At 45.1% G+C, this 20,506-nt stretch overlaps 1 protein-coding gene across 1 annotated transcript; it reads left to right on the top strand.

Annotated features, from left to right (window-relative positions):
• Positions 1–1,230: 1,230 nt before the first annotated feature.
• On the top strand, positions 1,231–5,005 carry LOC136498030 (transcription factor bHLH96-like). Its single transcript, XM_066493965.1, has 3 exons — positions 1,231–2,327; positions 2,659–3,222; positions 4,581–5,005. Exons 1-3 carry the CDS (start codon positions 1,986–1,988, stop codon positions 4,695–4,697), a joined length of 1,023 nt encoding a protein of 340 aa, XP_066350062.1. The 5' UTR covers positions 1,231–1,985; the 3' UTR covers positions 4,698–5,005.
• The last annotated feature ends 15,501 nt before the right edge of the window (positions 5,006–20,506 follow it).

Here is a 20,506-nt window from a genome sequence, read left to right on the forward strand (position 1 = left end):
TCCGACCGGGGGCTCCCCGTTCGGAGGGAACCACTGTACCAAAGTCCATACCCTGCGCGGGGAAGTACTCTGTAGCCATCCTGACATTCTACAGTGGCATCGACAATATTGTAGGCGCTTATCATCCTTTCGCACCCACCGAAATGGACAACAAGGCTTGGTAGACGTGAACAACAAGGCTAGGTAGCGTACGCATCCGAGCCCTCTCACTTGTAAAGTTGTCTCATTCATCTATAAAAGGGGATGTGCTTACTTCAACGAGGGGACAGACTCTTGACGAACAACATACATCACACATAGTCAAGCTACTATCAGGTTCTTGACATCCTTTCGACCATTCCATTAGAGATTTGGGACTAGTCCATCTCTCGACCGTTTGTACCCCCTCCTACGAACCATTTTCGGTGCTAATAACACGAGCAGCAACATAATGGACGTAGGAACATTCAGTCCGAACCGGTATAAATCTTGTGTCCATTAGCGCACCATCCAGGCCTAACGCGCATAACTATAAATTTACTTGTCGGTGCTTATTCGAAACACCGACACACACAATTGAATTTTAGGATGGCGGCCATTGACCGACAAGGGGCATGCGCAGTCAGAATTTTGGGATAGCCAATGAGAAGCGCAAAACTCTTTAAGATAAGAGGAACTTCTCCAATAATCCTTTTCATAAAAAGTTATACGTACAATATGATGCTAGTTTTTGGTGATGGGGCAAAGTGGGGCATTGATGGATTTAGGCTGTTGTTGGGTAGATACTTTTAGCAAAAGCCTATAATCAATTTGTACGATTTTGGTCCGGTGATAGAATTGCTCTTACTAAAGGGAGCATGCCAGTGCTAATACAGGGGAATGGTAGGCTTGGCATTGGCATAAAAAAACGTCACTGAGGTGAATATCCACGGAGGCTGGTAAATAAACACAGGGGAACGGAGCACAACAGCCGTAAAAACCACGGATCTGCTGGCACGGAAGAATTCCGGTCCGGTCATTCTGAGGGACTATACCAGCTTTGGGTCCCCTTGCTAACTTACTAGGCAGCATGCATCCATATACGGTTCGTTTGGTAACTTTCACTTGGCATTTATATGCACGGATACATGGTTCAAAAACTTTCATTGGCCATACCAAGAAGGGACATCGCCACACTCCCACATATCGAGCTGCGGCCAGAGCAGAAAATCACCCACGGCACAGAACAGAGGGGAGCCCACTGGCCACGCACTCATATGCTATGCCTCCATAGAGTGGCAGAGGCGGGGTGAGGTGAGACCACTCCTCTGCCATCTCTCTCGCTTTCCCCCTCCCGCTCGCTTTTCAGAGGAGGAAGAGAGGCAGCGGCAGCAGTGAGGGAGGGAGAGAGAGAGAGAGAGAGAGCAAAACCGAGCCAAGGCCAGCAGATCACAGCTAGCTCCGGCCCGCTTCCCAGAGATTTCAGCTCCACCGCGACGTCAAAAGAAAGCGAGCTTTCGGTGGTAAACTGGTAATCTCTTGGAGGCATTGCGGCGGCGAGCGGGCGAGCGAGATCTGCCACGACGCGCCAGCTGCTGCAGAGGCCTACCGCTGCCGCCGCACCCATTGCCTGCCCAGTGCCCAAGCACAAAGCCCCCTCACCCTCAGGCTACTCCAAACTACTGCGCCGTCCACTGTCGCCCGCCCGCCCGCCCGCCAGCCACGCAATCTTATGCATGGCCTACTAATCTGCGGCTTCCGACGTGCCGCGCCCACCGCCACCGCTGGAGAGTATAGACACGCAGATGGCACCAAGACCAGCACCGGCTGCCGGAGCTGCTGCTCGGTGCGGTGTCTCTTCTTTCTAGGGAGGGGGGGGAGGCAACGAGGGCGCGCAGCAGGTGAAGAGGGCAGCCGCCGCTCCTAGCTGCGCGTAGCGTAGAGGCATAGAGAAGAGGCCGGACGCGTAGGTCCGTTGCAGCCTTGTGCGCACGCGCGCTCTGGCCTCCGCCTAATCGCCGATCGACATGACGCTGGAAGCTCTGTGCACGACCAGCAGCGACGTCCTCGTCTACGACACCTTCAACGCCGCCGCCGCCGCTGCGTGCGCCGCTTCTGCGGGGACGGGGAGCTTCCTCTTCGGCAATGCAGCACCGGTGGAGGTGCCGCCGGCGTCCCAGGCGAACGGGGAGAACGGCGTGCAGCAGGTGCGGAGGAAGCGGCGGCGGCGGCAGAGGAGCACCAAGAGCGCCGAGGATGCCGAGAGCCAGCGGATGACCCACATCGCCGTCGAGCGCAACCGCCGCCGCCAGATGAACGAGTACCTCGCCGCGCTCCGCTCGCTCATGCCGGACTCCTACGTCCACCGGGTACGCGATCCTACTAACGCTACTATTCGAACCTCGATCACAATGGGATTCATAGTGCTTTTAAAAAAAAAAAACGGCGAAAGAATGTTTCCTTGCGAATCAGATATTCAGATAGTGGCACTGTTATTGTTTCCAAAAAAAAAAAGTGGCACTGTTACCGTTTGGTCATCCCGTGACTTTTCTTCTTGTCAAATCACACCTACGTGTACTAGTACTACCACCCCCGGCTGTTGCTTTGATTGATTTATTCAAATGTTTTTCACTTCTATATCTCAGGAGCTGAATTTTAAGATGTTTTTTAATAAAAAATAAAATTTTTGATGATGTGTAGAGCGATCAGGCATCCGTCGTCAGCGGCGCCATCGATTTCGTGAAGGAGCTCGAGCAGCAGCTGCAGTCCCTGGAGGCGCAGAAGCTGGCGCTGAACCGGAAGCTGCAGCAGCAGCGCAGCGACACGGCGTCGGAGCGCGACGCGGCGCAACCGGCACCAGGCCGTGATGACCCCGCGTCCGCCGGCAACCCCGGCGCGGGCGCGGGCGCGGATGGCGCGGCGAGCAGCGAGGAATCGGCGCCGGAGCCGGAGCCGCAGGCGCCTCCGTTCGCGCGGTTCTTCCGGTACCCGCAGTACGCGTGGCGCCACGCCACGCCAACGCGGGAGGACGCTGCTGTCGTGGTCGGCGCGGGCGCGGAGGAGGCGAGCCGCGCGTCCGCGGTGGCGGACGTGGAGGTGGGCTTGGTGGTGGACGCGCACGCCAGCCTCCGCGTGATGGCGCCGCGGCGGCCCGGGCAGCTGCTGCGGATGGTGGCCGGGATGCAGGCGCTCGGCCTCGCCGTGCTGCACCTCAACGTGGCCACCGCGCCCGACGCCACGGCGCTCTACACGCTCAGCCTCAAGGTACGACGGCGACACTTTTCCTGATCAGTGACGAGTAGCAACGGTTTCTTGCTCCTTCTGTTCACGGACCAACCGTCGCCGTGAAAGCCTCATTATCCCTGCCTGAAATGGTGCATCGCCGTGCTAACATGCACTTTGGTCACCACTGCTACTATGCAAGTACATGACCAAATCCTCTGTCCCTTTATTTTTTTACACCAAAGCTCTCTGATACGGCACTTCAGTTAAGATTGCCAGATTAGTTTCTGTATTGGATACTAGTAACGACTAAATTGATCATGTTCATGTAGTCTGTGCGACTGTGCATCCAGCAATAGTGCATCTGTGCATGTACTGATTTGCGCGTACTAGGCCCGTACTCGTCTTGGAAGGAAAACAGAGCCGTCTCCCATCTCTTGTTGCCTCATCATATACTAGAAAAACAAACAAAATGATGTCAGATAGTAGCATCAGGTCCACCGAAATTCAGGGAGAGGCATTTGCGTGACACCGCACTGCGCCAGCGCAGAGGCAAACGCAGATACCATTGTTCTTCACGCTGGCTTGTGCCTGCTGGGCCTGGTCTCCAAATACAAGACCAGTAGAACACAGTCCACAGTGGCTTCCCCTGCGAGCCCAGCACGACTGCAGCACAAGCCATGGGCGCTCGCTTTTGAGTTTTGACCAGAGATGCGGCCAGGGCGCGAAAGCTGTTTGCTGCGTTTGGCAAGCTGTAGCACTGGGCTTTTGACGTCCCTGTACTCCATTGTCTGAAACACCTTCAAATTCGAGCAGATAGGAGTACAGTGAAAAGGAAAGGTCGTGTGTTTTCACCGTTTCTTTTTACCAGGGCCTTTTTTAGATTGCAAATTTTTGCAATCTGGACACTGTAGCACGTTTCGTTTGTATTTGATAAATTTTGTCCGATCATGGACTAACTAGGCTTAAAAGATTTGTCTCGTGATTTACAACTAAACTGTGTAATTAATTATTTTTTTTTATCTACATTTAATGCTCAATGTATGCGTCCAAAAATTGATGTGATGAAGAGAGTAAAAAAAATTGAAATTTTGAGGCAATCTAAACAATGCCTAGGCTAGTACGTGAAGGAGAAAAGAACCATCACGGAGAATCGCTCGGTGAGCGGAGCAGGCAGCTGGAGAAAGATCGTGTTGTGTGCCGCTGCCGCCGCCTTTTTCTAGTGCTGCGTGTTTCAGCAGAAGACTGATCGAGTATCATATCATGTGTTTGTGTGCCCAGGAGCCGGACCCCCAACGCAGTAGGCGGAGGAGGCTTTTGCTTTGCACTTTTGCCTGACTTGGCGATTGATTCCATGTGTCACGAACATGTACTCATCTCTCTCGCATGTGGCGCTGCAGGTGGAGGAAGGGTGCGGCCTGGCGACGGCGGAGGACATCGCCGCGGCGGTGCACCATGTCCTCTGCATCATCGACGCCGAGGCGAGCAGCTGGGCAGCCGGGCCTCTAGCAACCTAGCTAGCTAGGCAGGAGAAACCCACCGCCCGCCGACGAGGTCTGCCGGCGCAACGCAATGCAGGCGAGCCGGGGGCATGGACTGCAGGGTGCCTGCTTTCGTTTCTTGTAAAGTGCAGTGTCGTGCGTGCGCGGCTGGCCAGCAGGACAGCCTGGTGGCGTAGGTATAGAGCATGTAACGGCAGGCAATAACACGCAGGTTCGTTTCTGGACTTGTGGTCGCGTTCGTGATTGCCGACGACATGCATGCTTGTGCGTGCCCTTTGTTAGTTGATCTCCGTGACTATGTGTCTGGTCAGGGGCATCCAACCCTAATATAGTTGGTGGACTCCTGTCGTACAGCACTATAAAAATAAAGGCAGGGATCAGGGCTCGAACAACGAGGTTGACCAGAGCCGCCATGATCCACAAAAAAACTAAACCTAATCCGATCTAAAGTGAGTGCTGCCAGCGACAGAAAGCCGCCACCAACCTCACTGTCGCCTCGGTATCGCCACTGGACCTCGCCACCTCTACTCTGGACTCCACCGCGCCGAGCTCCCTCGACACCAGCGTCCATGCGGCTGCGGCGCAACTGCGCCAGGGCGAAGTAGAGGAACCTTAAGTAAGATGATTAAACCCGCTAGATCTACTCCTAAAGTTTAGAACTTTCTAACAATGGTACCAGAGCCAAGATTGCCAGTGTGTAGATCTAGTATGTGGTAAAGCATTGAAAAGAAATCAAAGAAGGAACGAGGGTTCGATCCATTTCGGATTGAAACCCTACCCCTAACCGGGTAAAAGTAAAGTGAAAAGAGCCGGGGGAAAGGTGCCGCACCGCCGTCTTCGCCGACGCGCGGCAAGAAAAGAACATCGGTGTTCGGATCTGAGAAGAGAATAGAAAGGGGTCTCGGCACTCCGAGTCAAACCCTAACCCTAACCCCAAACCCAAATCGGTTCAACTCCGAAAAGAAAAGAAAGAAAATGCAAAAGAGAAGAAAGGGAAGAGGGGAAGGGGCTTATCTCAAAGATCTCGAATCAAAACCAAGAGAAAAACCGAATCGAGTTCAACCGAACCCTAACCCTAACTCGCGACGAGAAAGAGGAAGAGAACGATTCGGTACAAATAGAAAAAGAAAAGAAATCAAATGAAAGAGATGAACCGAATCGAACAAAACAAATTGGGTTAATAGTAACCCTAACGATTCCCTTACCCTAATCCTAACTAGGTGAAGCAAAGAACAAAAGAAGAGGAATTCGGCCTAGAAGAGGATCAAAGCCGAACCCTAAACCCGTGAAGACCCTATGGGGAAGAAGAACAGTGGGTCGAATTCTGAACCCTAACCCTAGATCTAAACCCTAATCCCCAACACCGGTTCAGATAAGAGAAGTAGAATCCAAATCCAAAAGAAGGGGACGGGGAAGAAGAGGAAAGGGACCTACCTTGCCGTGCGTCGGGCTGACCCTTCACCGGCACGGGAGAAGAAGGCCGAGCCGAGGGAGCTATTTCGCCTAGGCTCGACCAAGGGGATACCGCAGCTAGGCCACTCGATAGTGGCGCGCTCACCCGCCGGGGAGAGCGCACGCCGACGAGGGGGCCGGCGACGGCACCATGGCTGCCCGCTTGAGAGGGTCGAGATGGCGACTAGAGGGGGGTGAATAGTCTTTTCTAAAATTAATCGCGTCGGCTAACCAAAACAAGTGCGGAATTAAGACTATCGGTCTGGCCAAGACTACACCCCTTTATCTATGTTCACTAGCACCTTCCAAAGATACTAATTAATCAACAAAGGTGTTGGGCTGGCTAGAGCTCTCCTAACCAATTCTAAAAGCAAGGTCACATAAACCTATGCCACTAGTACTTTAAGCGACAAGAGAGCTCCTACACATGCTAGTAAGCAAAAGCACAAAGCCAACTAAGCTCACTAGCAATACTCAATAACAAGGCAACCAATGCCAAATTAGAGAGCGCAATTACTTAGCTACACAAACTAAGCAATGTGACTAACAAGGTTACACAAACCAAATTAGCCACGCAAGGGAGCTACTTCTATGCTACATAAGCAAGAAGGTAACTAGTAAGCTACACAAGCTAGCTAATCACAAGAGCAACAACACAAGCTTAATGTATATGAAAATAATCGTAAGCTTGTGTAATGGGGATGCAAACCAACGGGAAGAACAAGGTTGACACAATGATTTTTCTCCTGAGGTTCACGTGTTTGCCAACACGCTAGTCCCTGTTGTGTCGACCGCTCACTTGGTGGTTCGGCAGCTAATTAGCATCACCCGCTAAGCCTGCACGTCGAGCGTCGCAAGAACCCACCCCAATAGTGAGGGTAGCTCAATGACATGCTTTACTAGAGTTGCTCTTCGCGGCTCCTGCGGGTGAGCACAAGTACCCTTCACAAAAGCACTTCTCCGGAGCGCCGCACAAGCTTCTTGCAGGCTTCCACGGAGACCACCACCAAGCCATCTAGGAGGTGGCAACCTCCAAGAGTAATAAGCACCACCGGCTTGCAACTCGATCACCAAGTGTCACTCGATGCAACCTCACGATGCAATCGCACTAGAATCGCTCACTCACATAATCGGATGATCACTATCAAGTATGTGTGAGATAAAGGGCTCCTAAGCACTCTCAAGCATGGACACAAAGTCCCCCAATGTGCTTAGCCCTAGCCATGGCCGAAGGCCACTTCTATTTATAGCCCCAAGGGCTAAACTAGCCGTTACCCCTTCACTAGACAAAAGTCGGGCCGACCGGACGCTCTGGTCGTGTTGACCAGACGCTGGACCTCAGTGTCTGGTCGCCCGCAGACGGCCACGTGTCTCGATTCCAACGGTCACTTGACCTGACCGAACGCAGCAGCTTCAACTGACCGGACGCTGGACCTCAGCGTTCGGTCGTTTACAGTAAGGTACCGACCTTGACCGAACGTGTCCGGTCGCACTTGATCGGACGCAGCCCAGCGTCCGGTCACACTCCAGCTCCTGCGTCACCATGCGTCAGCCTGACTGGACGTGCCCTGTCAGCGTCCAGTCACTTCTAGTGTCAGTGTTTGGTGCACCCAGTGAGACCCGGTCTTTTCTGTCTAGGGTGCCGGTGGAGTTTCTTCACCAAGTTGATCCACATCAACTCCAACTCCATCTCCTTTGTAAATGTGCCAACACCACCAAGTGTACACCACCATGTGTATGTGTGTTAGCTTTTCATAATCATTTCCCAAAGGATGTTAGCCACTCAACTTGTCACGCCACTCGATCCTAGCGACGATACAAAGTTAGATCACTCGAGTGACACTAGATGACCGATATGCAAACAAGTTTGCCCCTCTTGATAGTACGGCCATCTATCCTAAACCTGGTCATAAACTTCTCTATACACCTATGACCGGTAAAATGAAATGCCCTAGGTTATACCTTTGCCTTGCGCATTTCATTCCATCTCCTCCAATGTTGATGCAACATATGCACCAATATGATCAACAATGATATGATCCACTTCATATCATCACATGATCATATTGGTTCATCGATCTTGACTTTACTTACTCTTCACCGTTGTCATCATCTATCGGCGTCAAGTCTTGCTCAAGCTTCACCGCCACGTGGTCCATCACTCCAAAGCCTTTGACTCGCCCTTCACGCTTGCAACCAGTCCATCAAGCCAAGTCTTGTCTTGATCTTCTCCACCTTGATCACATGACTCAATGTCATGTCTCATGTGCATTTAAGCTCCTTCATCATCATATGTGTGAGCTTTACAACATTTCGAAGCCATTTTCACCTACATGGCATATGTTGCTCACACACATGTATCTGTGGACTAATCACCTATGTATCTCACATAAACACAATTAGTCCACATAGGTTGTCACTCAATTACCAAAACCAAACAAGGACCTTTCACCGCTCCACCGCTTCGCTCGCTCGGTTGCTGCTCGCTACGCTGAGGAGAGAGGCGAAGAGAGAGAAAGGGCAGGAAGAGAATGATGCTAGGGTTACGAGGAGCCAACGCGGTGCTGGTTTTGATCGACCGAAACGGCCGCTCGGCCGTCCGATTCAATCCGACGGCGGAGAGTAGCCAGACTGGAGGCCGGTCTAGGCGGGCACTGGCAGCTGTGTGGCTTTGTCGGCCCAGGCCCACGTTGTGGCCTTGGAAGGCAGCGCGCGCGAGAGAGAGAGATGGGCCGGTCTGAGAGCAGAGCTGAGCCGAGCTGTTGCAAGTTTTGAGCCCAAGCGAAGGAGTCAATTTTCCTTTTTATTTTCCAGAAAAGGTTTTATTTCCTGGAAAATGGATAAATGGCTTAAAGAAAATATGAAAAGTGATTTTTCCTGTGGATAAAATTCACTAAATTGAGATTATTTTTCCGCTGCTAAAGAAATTGTTTATTCTCTAGTTATTTTGAACCAACGTGTTATTTAATTGGAGAAAAAGAGATTTTGACATGATTATGATGTTGTTATTTTCTAACCAATGTTGTGAATAACAATATCGTAATTTTAATGATTTTATGCATTAATTCTATTTCTGCCCAACGGTGATGTAGAATTAGTGTGTAAGAACTGTTGAATAATTGGAGAAAAAGAGATTTATACATGATTATGATGTTGTTATTTTCTGACCAACGTTGTTAATAACAATATCGTAATTTTAATGATTTTATGTATTATTTCTATTTTTGCCCAACGGTGATGTAGAATTAGTGTATAAGAACAGTTGTATGTTTTAATTTTGACCAACGTTGGAATTAAGACATGCAATTGTTGTTATTTTTTATGTTAGAAAAAGATTGACCTGGCCTTCATCTTGACTAAGGTGGACTAGGTAGTCACCTCACCGTATTCCACTGAGCCTGTGGCACCGGTGAGGGAGACAAACGAGGCTGATGCCGCTTGGGCAACTAAAGAGAGGGATTTTAAATTCCAAAAGATGTCCTATGACCTTGAGCATAGGAAGTGGGTCACTGCCAACAAGAAATGTCTAACTGTGATAAAGAACATGATTGAGCCTGCAATTGTGAGCTCAATCCTAAAGTGTGACACAGTCACCGAGTACCTCGATAGAATAAAGAGTTAGTTCACTGGCTCTTCAAAGACATATGCTACCCAGCTGATAAAGCAGCTGGTGATAGATAACTACTCTGGAAATAGTAGCATATGAGAGCACATACTATTTGTTATCACTATGTGATGATGTGAATGTTGTATGTGATGATGGAAACATTGCGTGCGACAATGAGAATGTATCCTCGTCTGTGGATGTAAACAGAAAATGAAAGAGAGCTCACGATGCGTCATCGAAATTATGACACTATCGTTTAGGCCATATTTCGAGGGGAGGAATAGAAAGACTAGTTAAGAATAATATTCTTCCTCCATTAGAGCTCTCAGATTTAGAACAATGTAGAGAATGCATAAAAAGAAAGTATGTAAAGAAAATTAAGAAAGATGTCAAACGAAGCGTAGGAATTTTACAGATTATTCACATAGACATATGTGGTCAGTTTCCTGTAAAGAGTGTGGATGGTTATGATTCGTTCATAACATTTACAGATGATTACTCCCGTTACTGTTATATTTATCCAATTAAAGAAAAAACAGAAGCATTGGATAAATTTAAGATATTTAAGGCAAAAGTTGAAAACCAACACAATTTAAAGATTAAGATAGTTAGGTCCGACCGTGGGGGGAGTACTACGGTCAGCATACCCCATTTGGCTAAGTTCCTGGACCTTTTGCAAGGTTCTTACAGGAGAATGGTGAAGTAGCCTAGTATTCTATACCGGACGAACCTCAGCAGAATGGAGTAGCTAAAAGTCGCAATCATACCCCGATGGATATGGTGCGCAGTATGATAAGTTACTCCACCTTACCGTTGAGCCTGTGGATAGAGGCATTAAAAACCGTTATTCATATTCTCAATAGAGTATCAAGTAAGTCGGTGCCAAAAACACCGTATGAGTTATGGACAGGAAGAGTATCCTCACTAAACCACTTACGTGTGGGGGGAGTCCTACTGAGGCTAAAGTATTTAACCCAAACATTGGGAAGCTAGATCCCAAAACAGTAAGTTGCCATTTCATTGGCTACCCAGAAAAGTCATAAGGTTTTTGTTTCTACTATCTAGACAGACATACAAAGTTTGTGGAAACGAGACACGCTGTCTTCCTAGAGGATAAAATGATGAGGGAGAGCATGGTAGCTCGAGAAATTGACCTTGAAGAGAAGCGGGTGTATGCGCCGACTCAAATAATTCATGAGCCATTTTTCTCACTACCTGCTATCGCTACACCAACAGTGCAAGATACTGTGGTGTTAGCACCTGTTGTTATTCCGCCTGTGGCAACAATAAATGATGATGAGAAACCTGTTCTTCAGGATCCTGTAAAATCTATTGCCACACATGAGGGGGAGCAACAACAACCTCAAACAGAAGATGTGCCAAATGTGGAGGCCCCTAGAAGATGTGCCAAATGTGCCAAATGTGGATTGCTGACTATGAAGTATACAACACTGATGAATTTCAAATGGAGGATGATCCTACCTCATTTGAAGAAGCCATGAGAAGTGATCATTCATCAAAGTGGCTTAAGGCCATGGAAGATGAAATGAAATCTTTGAATGCCAATAAAGTTTGGGACTTGGAAATAATTCCTAAAGGTGCCAAAACAGTAGGCTGTAAATGGGTCTACAAAACAAAACTTGACTCTCAAGGGAATATAGAGAGATATAAAGCGTGACTTGTGGCAAAAGGCTTTACGCAAAGAGAAGTGATTGATTACAATAATACCTTTTTCTCTAATCTCATGTAAGGATTCCTTCAGAATCATAATGGTATTAGTGACACATTACGATTTAGAATTACATCAGATAGATGTAAAGACGACATTTCTTAACGGGGACTTGGAGGAAAATTTTTACATGGCACAACCGAAAGGTTTTGTCATGGAAGGAAAAGAACGAATAGGATGCTGCCTAAAGAAATCCATTTATGGATTAAAACAAGCTTCAAGACAGTGGTACTTAAAGTTTAATCAGACAATAAGGAATTTTAGATTTAAAGAGAATCTTGAGGACAATTGTGTCTATGCAAAGTTTAAGAATAGGAAGTTTATCTTCCTTGTCCTATATATAGATGACACCTTACTTGCTAGTAGTGATGTCAGTCTACTACTAGAGACAAAAGAAGTTTTTGTCCTTAAAATTTGATATGAAAGATCTTGGTGAAGCATCGTTCGTTCTAGGGATCGAGATTCACCGAGATAGAAGTAAAGGGGTATTAGGACTGTCACAAAAGATATACATAGAAAGAATCTTAAAGAAATTCAGTATGCACAAATATAGTCCCTCACCTGCTCCTATAGTCAAGGACGACAGATATGGGGATTTTCAATGCCCTAGGAACCAATATGAGATCGATCAAATGAAAACGGTTTCATATGCTTCAGCTGTCGGAAGCTTGCAATATGATTTTGGTCGATTCTGGAAGATGACAGGTAGACCCACATGCGGGAAGAAGGGTGTTTGGCAAACAAAACAAGCGGTCGGCTAAATGCTTGTGCGGTCGGTTACTCTAGAAGGCGGTAACTCCATTCGGGAAAACAGAAGATGGCAGGCAGGACCGATCGGAAAGATGAGAGTTGTAATAATAAAGGAATCTATAAGTTTAGGGTAAGGAATCGTAAGTTTCCAAGTTTGTTTAGAAGTTCCTTTGTAAATCGTAGTCCTCTAGGACTCACATTTTGTCTAGGGTATAAATATTGACCCTCGACCATTGTAAAAAGGGTTCACAACCAAATCAATACAACCGGCCCCGTGCCAACTTTTGAGTCCTCTTGTCGTGTCGTCGAGTTCTTCGAGAGGAATCATCGATCCATCGACCTCCGTAAGTTCCGGCAACCTTGTTATCATGTTTAGTATCATGCGGTGGATTTAGACGTGATGCAAGTAGTCTTGTTTGTTTTCAATGGTCATGCGGCGGATCTTTGCTTGACAATCAAGAAGTCTTTGCTTATGCTTTGTATATGAGTAGATACCGTGCGGCAGGCGTTTACTCAATATGTTTAGTGAAAGCAAGATAGTTATCGGCTCTTTTAGATATGGCAAATCTAAATAGATTCATTAAGTTATCCAGTGTTGCATGTTACGGAACATTTTATATATATATATTTGTAACACACTTCTGCCCAATCTAGATTGATATTGTTCGGCCTTCTCTCTCTTATGGTTTTATTCGTGTTTCAACGATCATTGCTTTTTCATAATATCTTTGCAACTAGATAGTGTGCTCATAATGGCCGAATTATTTTAATCTAGGTTGTCACATGTCACGGGTTCATGCATGTTAATCATGTTTAAGCTTTAACAAAACCAGGTGTCGTGCGGCAGATGCAGGTTTTGGATTAGTTTAATCGTTTTTATTTGCATGTTCCTTCTTCATGGACCCCAATTCGGCTGGACTGCCGAGTTTGGTTATGCGTTAACTCATAATTAATTTCACTTGTTCAAATATGTCTTCCCATGCATGTGTATTCGGCGCTCAGGTTTCCACGTGCATTCATCTTACGATTAGCCAAAACGGTTTATGAACTCATTGGCAGACAACTCTCTATAGCTGTATGTCGTTGTAAGTGGCTTCAGGGCCGTATATGTGGAACTATCTGGTATTACCCGACATGTTCCGGTTTGACATTTAATTGTTTTATCCCTTGTTAGTTTTTAGGTCAAACTGACTGGCACGCTTCCGGATAACGAAACACCCGGGAACCCAATTGAAGCTACGCTTTTCGGCTTGCTGTGTGTGAGGCACAGTGCGTCACATTTTGTGTCAACACACTTTTTGGCACGCTCGGTGGGACAATCTGCTAGTTTAAGATGGCATCTGAGATCAACAATGATCATGTTCTGGATGTAAGCATGGCAGAATTGCCAGATAATTATAAGGATTTAGTGCTACAAGCATGTGAGCAATACCAACGGAAATGCTTGATGTCTTTTTCCAAAAACAAGAGCAATAAAGTATTTCAAAAGCAATCAATGCCAAGGGTTCTTCTTCCGCATCAAACTGATTACACTGAAGAGGAGGATGCTCAGAAGATGGCAGCCTTGGTCTATAAAGCTATGGGAGAAACCATGACAAATCATCACACAGCTTTTCTGAATACCTTTCGGGCAATCATGATCAGTACTTTTGGTCCAATGGTTGATAAATATTTCAAAGAAAATGTTGGACCACTCAGTGGGCCGACGCTTTTCAATGTTCCAAAGCATCAAGAGAAGCCTGTTGGAAAAGAAGTAGCATCGCCTTCAAATATAGGTGGATTGACTCACACTGAAAAGCAATCACATCCCACCTATGGCCAAGTAACATTTGGTACCACGAGAGAAGTGCCACCTTCAGCTTATAGAGTTTCTCCAGCATCAAACAGATTGTAGAAGAATATGTATGGAGATGGGTATCAAGAATTTATTGATTACAGTGCTATCAATGCTGTGCCAAATCCAGGGTATAGAAGTGTTTCAGGATTGCCTTCTGGAGTGCAAGTACAAAGAAATCAGGATCCAGGCATTGATGTTTTGATGCATAGGATGGCTGATATGATGCAAAATCAGTTCGGCCTGAAGCCAAAGAATCAATCCTATTCATACAAGTCTCCTTATCCAGAATGGTACAACAGAGTGGCGTTGCCTCCAAGGGTGAAGCCTCCAACAGATTTGACCAAGTTTTCTGGTCAAGATGATACTAGTACCATAGAGCACGTCAGTCGGTACTTAATGCAGCTTGGAGAAGCTGCTTCAGATGAAGCTTGGAGAATTCGATATTTTCCTTTGTCTCTTACAGGACCAGCTTTCACATGGTTCACGTCTCTACCAGCTCATTCCATTGGTACGTGGGCAGAACTAGAGCAGAAGTTTCATTCATATTTCTATACGGGTACTAATGAGAAGAAGTTGGTTGATCTCATGAGTCTGAGGATGAGAACAAATGAGACACCATTGGAGTATCTTCATAGATTTAGGGAGACCAAGAATATGTGTTATTCTCTAAATTTACCAGATAATCAATTACCTGGAATAGCTATAGCAGGAATGTTGCCGAATATCAGGGAGAAGTTGTTCGGTTTAGAGTTTGATGATCTTGGCCAACTTGCACAGCGTTTAGCAGCTATGAGTAATCAAGCCCAAGGATTTAGGAGAGATAATCGCTTTCCGAAAAACAATGCCACTAATGAGGTGTATCAAGGCTTTTTGGATGAAGCGACTGAGTATATTGATGAAGATGAGATAGCTGCAGCTGAGTTAAATTGGGCAAAGGAACCCATCCAAGTTAGTCAACGCTGGTTGAAACAACAAAAAGGAACCTATGATTTTGATGTTACTAAAGCAGACAGACTTTTTGCATTGTTGATAAAGGAAGGACGCGTCAAGTTGCCAGAAGGACATCCTATGTTACGTCCTGAAGGAGTGAAAGACAAAAAGTATTATGGCTTTCATAACACTAATTCTCACTCTATCAATAATTGCCGAGTGTTCAGAATACGAATTCAGAAAGCTATCCAAGAGGGACACTTGAGGTTTGATGGCAAGATGAAAATTGATGATCAGCCTTTTCCACAAAATATGATTTCTTTCTCTGTGAATATGGTCTCTGCCAATGATCTCAAAGGTAAAGGCAAGATGAAAGTGTTGACTTCTGATAGAGCAAAGGAGAGTGGTGCTGTTGACCCGGATCGGCAAGTCACCAGTAAAGAGTTGCAGCAACGAGTTCGGTTTCAGAGTAGCCGAACTGAGAAAGGTCAAACTTCCAAACCCAGAGTTACATCACGTATTTTGCTAAACAAGTGGCAGAGGGAACAAGAGAAGGAATATTGTAAGAAACAATGGTTTATGGAAGAATGCCGGAGGTATGAGGAAGAAGTATATCGAAGGGAGCAAGAAGAATACATGACAGAACAGGAGCAGTCTCATTAGGGTTGTTCGTTCTTTAGGCATTGTTGGAATGAAGGCTTGAGGTTGCCTGCAAGAAATAATTGTCCGGAGTGTAGTGCTCAGTATTCCGAGTATAGGCAATCTCGAGTCAACCGCCGTCCCGTCTATGAAAGACTTGGAACGAAGGTTCCTGAAGATGATCGGCGCTTAAAAATAGATGACTTTGAGAATCAACAAAGGAAAAGAGTTGCAGGTTCAGATTGGATGCATGATAGAGTGCATGATGAAGAAGCTGACTTCTATAAATACGTATGGCAAAAAGGATAGTGGTGTCCTCCAGGCCTGAGGAAAAGTCAGAAAAGAAGAGTGCAACGGTTGAGGAATAGGGAGTTGGAACTGGAAGTTACCGAAACAAAGCAAATATGGCGTCCTAAAAAGAAGCCTGATGGATGTGGTCCTTCGGCTAATGCTTGCATGGCTTTCTTCCTCCCATCAGAGTTTATAGCTCCCAAAAGCCAAGATGTCCAAGAAGAGGTGTATTCTGATTTTGATGAAAGTGAATGTTAGGATTTGATGGCTCAGCTTGTATTAACACAGCAAGCTGTTTTTGACAAACCAATCAAGAATCGTCACTTGAGATCACTCTATTTAAAAGGATATGTCAATGGCAAGCCTTTGACCAAGATGTTTGTTGATGGAGGGGCTGCTATCAATATCATGCCTTATACTACCTTCAGGAAACTTGGGATGACTAATGAAGATTTGTTGAAAACTGACATGGTGCTTAGGGACTTTGCTGGCAATCCTTCTGATACCCGAGGTGCTATCCATGTCGAGTTGACTATTGGGTCAAAAACTCTGATTACCACCTTTTTTGTCATTGATGGCAAGGGGGCATATAGTCTACTCTTGGGCAGAGATTGGATCCATGCTAATTGTTGCATTCCTTCAACTATGCATCAAATTCTCATTCAATGGATTGGAGATGATGTTGAAGTTGTACATGCTGATAATTCGGTGAGTGTTGCTGCCACAAAATCTACTTATTGGGAGTATGAGGGCATCGATTGTTTCTCTGGAAAAGTGTGGAAAGAAGGTCCTGTAAATGTTTTCAGCGAAGGCCAACAGCCGATCCAAGCAGTCGGCTCTCATAGCAATTTTTAATGGGAAATCCCGTCGATGGCAACAAAGGAAAGTTGGGACGTGGTTTTATGTCGGCTGATAAATTGGAAGAAATTAATGTTGGTGATGGATCTAAGCCAAGGCCGATGTATATTAGTGCAAAGTTAGATCCAGAATATAAATCAAAGTTGATAGATTTGTTGAAAGAGTTTAAAGATTGTTTTGCTTGGGATTACACGGAAATGCCTGGATTGGATCGTTCCATTGTTGAGCATCGATTACCCATTAAACCTGGATTTTGTCCTTATAAACAACCTCCAAGGAAGATATACAAAGAAGAAGTATTGGCCGATGTGAAGAAGGAGGTTGAAAGGTTAATAGAAGCAAACTTCATTCGGCCATGCAAGTATGCAGAGTGGATTTCAAATATAGTACCGGTATACAAGAAAAATGGAAAAATGAGAGTTTGCATAGATTTCAGAAATCTTAATAAGGCTACTCCCATGGATGGTTACCCAATGCCAGTTGCCGATTTGCTGATAGATGCAGCAGCAGGTATGAAGTCATTAGTTTTATGGATGGTAATGCTAGCTATAACCAAATTTTTATGGCAATAGAAGATATTTTGAAAACAGCTTTCAGATGTCCTGGTCATATTGGTTTGTTCGAATGGATAGTCATGACGTTTGGGTTAAAGAATGCCGGTGCAACTTACCAAAGAGCTATGAATTATATTTTTCACGAGCTGATCGGTAAGATTGTAGAAATCTACATCGATGATGTAGTAGTCAAATCTAGAGATCATGAAAGACATTTAGCCGATTTAAGAAAAACTCTGGAGTGCACAAGAAAGCATGGCTTGAAGATGAATCCAAACAAATGTGCCTTTGGAGTTTCGGCTGGTGAGTTTTTGGGATTTTTAGTTCATAAAGGAGGAATTGAAGTTGGGAAAAAGAGCATGGAAGCGATAGACAAAGTTGTGCCACCAACTAATCTCACGGAATTACAATCATTGTTAGGCAAAATCAACTTTGTAAGAAGATTCATATCCAATCTATCAGAGAGAGTTTTACCCTTTTCTCCTTTATTAAAGCTCAAGAAGGATCAAAAATTTGTATGGGGTGACATACAACAAAAGGCTTTTGATGAGATCAAGCAATATATGAAGGCTCCACCTGTGCTGGTACCTCCACAACTTGACAAGCCTTTTAAGTTGTATGTAGCGGCCGATAGCCTGACGATAGGATCGGCCCTTATGCAAGAGTTTGAAGGAAAAGAAAGAGTCATAGCTTATCTTAGCCGAAAGCTGTTAGACCCGGAAATAAGGTATTCGGCTGCAGAAAAACTGTGCTTATGTGTATATTACTCATGTACTAAATCTCGGCACTATTTGTTGAATTCCGAATGTGTGGTGGTTTCTAGTTTTGATGTAATCAAACATATGCTATCAATGCCGATTTTGAATGGAAGAATTGGCAAATGGATTTTAGCGTTGTCGGAATTTAATTTAAGATATGAATCGGCAAAGGCGGTAAATGGTCAAATTATTGCCGATTTTATTACTCAACATCGGGATCTTTCTGTTGAAGCGATAAGCATTGTGCCTTGGGCCTCGTTCTTCGATGGATCATCTTGTAGCAGAGGTGGTGGTGCTGGTATTCTTTTGATTTCCCCACAAGGAAAAGCTTTTGAGTATGCAGTTCCTATTGAATTTCATGTTACTAACAACCAGGCAGAGTATGAAGCATTGCTTAGAGGGCTTCAGCTTCTTATAGAAGTAAAGGCCGTTGCTGTTGAAATCTTTGGGGATTCTGAGTTGGTGATTAATCAACTGAATGATCAGTATGAATGCAAGAACAATGTGTTAAGAGAATATTATGAAGAGTGCAGAGAACTTTTGAAGAATTTTCTAATGGTGACCTTGCATCATATCCCTAGAGAGTACAATGAAGAAGCAAATAAGTTAGCTCAAGCTGCTTCTGGATATCGAGAGAGTCGGGAAGTTTTTGCTATGGAGGAAGATGTTTTAAAAACTGATCCAGTAGATGGTGATTGGAGATGCGAAGTTACCAATTATCTGAAAAATCCATCTCAAAAGGTTTCCCGAAAACTCAGGTACAAAGCTCTCAAATTTGTGTTTCTTGATGATCAGTTATATTACAAGTCCATCGATGGAGTATTGCTCAAATGTTTAAGTCAAGAAGAGGCCAAGAAAGTGATGTATGAGGTTCACGAAGGATTGTGTGGTGCACATCAGTCAGCTTATCGGATGAAGTGGATAATTAGGAGAACTGGTTATTTTTGGCCAACTATGTTGGAAGATTGTTTTGAATATTACAAAGGGTGTCATAATTGTCAAAAATTCAGCAATATTCAAAAAGTTCCAGCGTCTGCTATGAATCCTATAATCAAGCCTTGGCCGTTCAGAGGATGGGGTATAGATTTAATTGGTCAGATCAATCCTCCTTCTAATAAGGGACACAAGTTTGTACTCTTGGCCACGGATTATTTCACCAAGTGGGTTGAAGCTATCCTGTTGAAGAAGGTAACGTCAGAGAATATGATCAGTTTTGTTAAGGAACATATAATTCACAGATTCGGGATTCCTCAAACTGTAACAACTGATCAAGGAACTCAGTTTACTTCTTCAGAATTCTGTGATTTTGCCAAAGATATGGGGATTAAGTTGTATAATTCTTCTCCTTATTATGCACAAGCTAATGGACAGGCAGAAGCATCAAATAAGATTATGATTAAAATCATTCAGAAGAAGATTGATGAAAAACCAAGGAGATGGCACTTGGTTCTTAGTGAAGCACTGTGGGCTTACCGAATGGCTTGTCATGGATCCACTCAAACGTCTCCCTATGAACTGGTTTATGGGCATCATGCCGTACTACCATGGGAATTACGGTCAGATTCAAGGCGAGTTGTGTTACAGAAAGAATTGGCAGAAGAAGACTATAAGAATCTGATGATGGATGAATTGGAAGATTTATATTTGATTCGTCTCAAGGCATTAGAAAATATTGAGAAAAATAAAATGCGCGTTGCCAAGTATTATAACAAAAGGGTTAGGCTGAAGCAATTCGCAGAAGGAGATTTGGTTTGGAAAACTATATTGCTAGTTGGAACAAAGGATAGAGCGTTCGGCAAATGGTCTCCAAATTGGGAAGGTCCTTTCCGAGTTGTAGAATGTGTACCTGGCAATGCATACATATTAAAGACTTTATTTGGAGAAGAGTTTACCAGAGCTATTAATGGAAGATTTCTTAAGAAATACTACCCCAGTGTTGAGGTTGGTTCATGAATGTAGATCAGAAAAACCGACAAAGAGAAAATCGCCTTTAGCCTAAAAATCGAATACAAGACTGAGAACAGCCGATATTGTTCATATCGCCTTTAGCCTAAAAATCAGATACAAGATTGAGAATAGCCAATATCGTTCATATCGCCTTTAGCACAAAATAGCCGATGCAGTTTGCATCGCCTCTAGCACAAGAATGTTTATCCAAAACTAGGTTGTTTTCAGTATTTTTCTGACAGTCGCAAGTGGAATTTTACCGAAAAGAGTCAAAGAAGTAAATATTATTCCAAAGGACGAGATTATTTATAAAAGTTCATTCTAATACAAACTACTCCTCAAATAACTTGTTGAGGACGGACTAGGGGTTCGTGATTTCAGCAAGGGCAGCGGCATGATCATCGTAGGCCTCCAGACGTTCATCAATGTCGTCGATCTCGTCCGGGCGTCCTCCAACGAAGCCAACTGGCTG

The sequence above is a fragment of the Miscanthus floridulus genome, chromosome 12 (assembly GCF_019320115.1).
Source record: "Miscanthus floridulus cultivar M001 chromosome 12, ASM1932011v1, whole genome shotgun sequence".
Classification (NCBI taxonomy): domain Eukaryota; kingdom Viridiplantae; phylum Streptophyta; class Magnoliopsida; order Poales; family Poaceae; genus Miscanthus; species Miscanthus floridulus.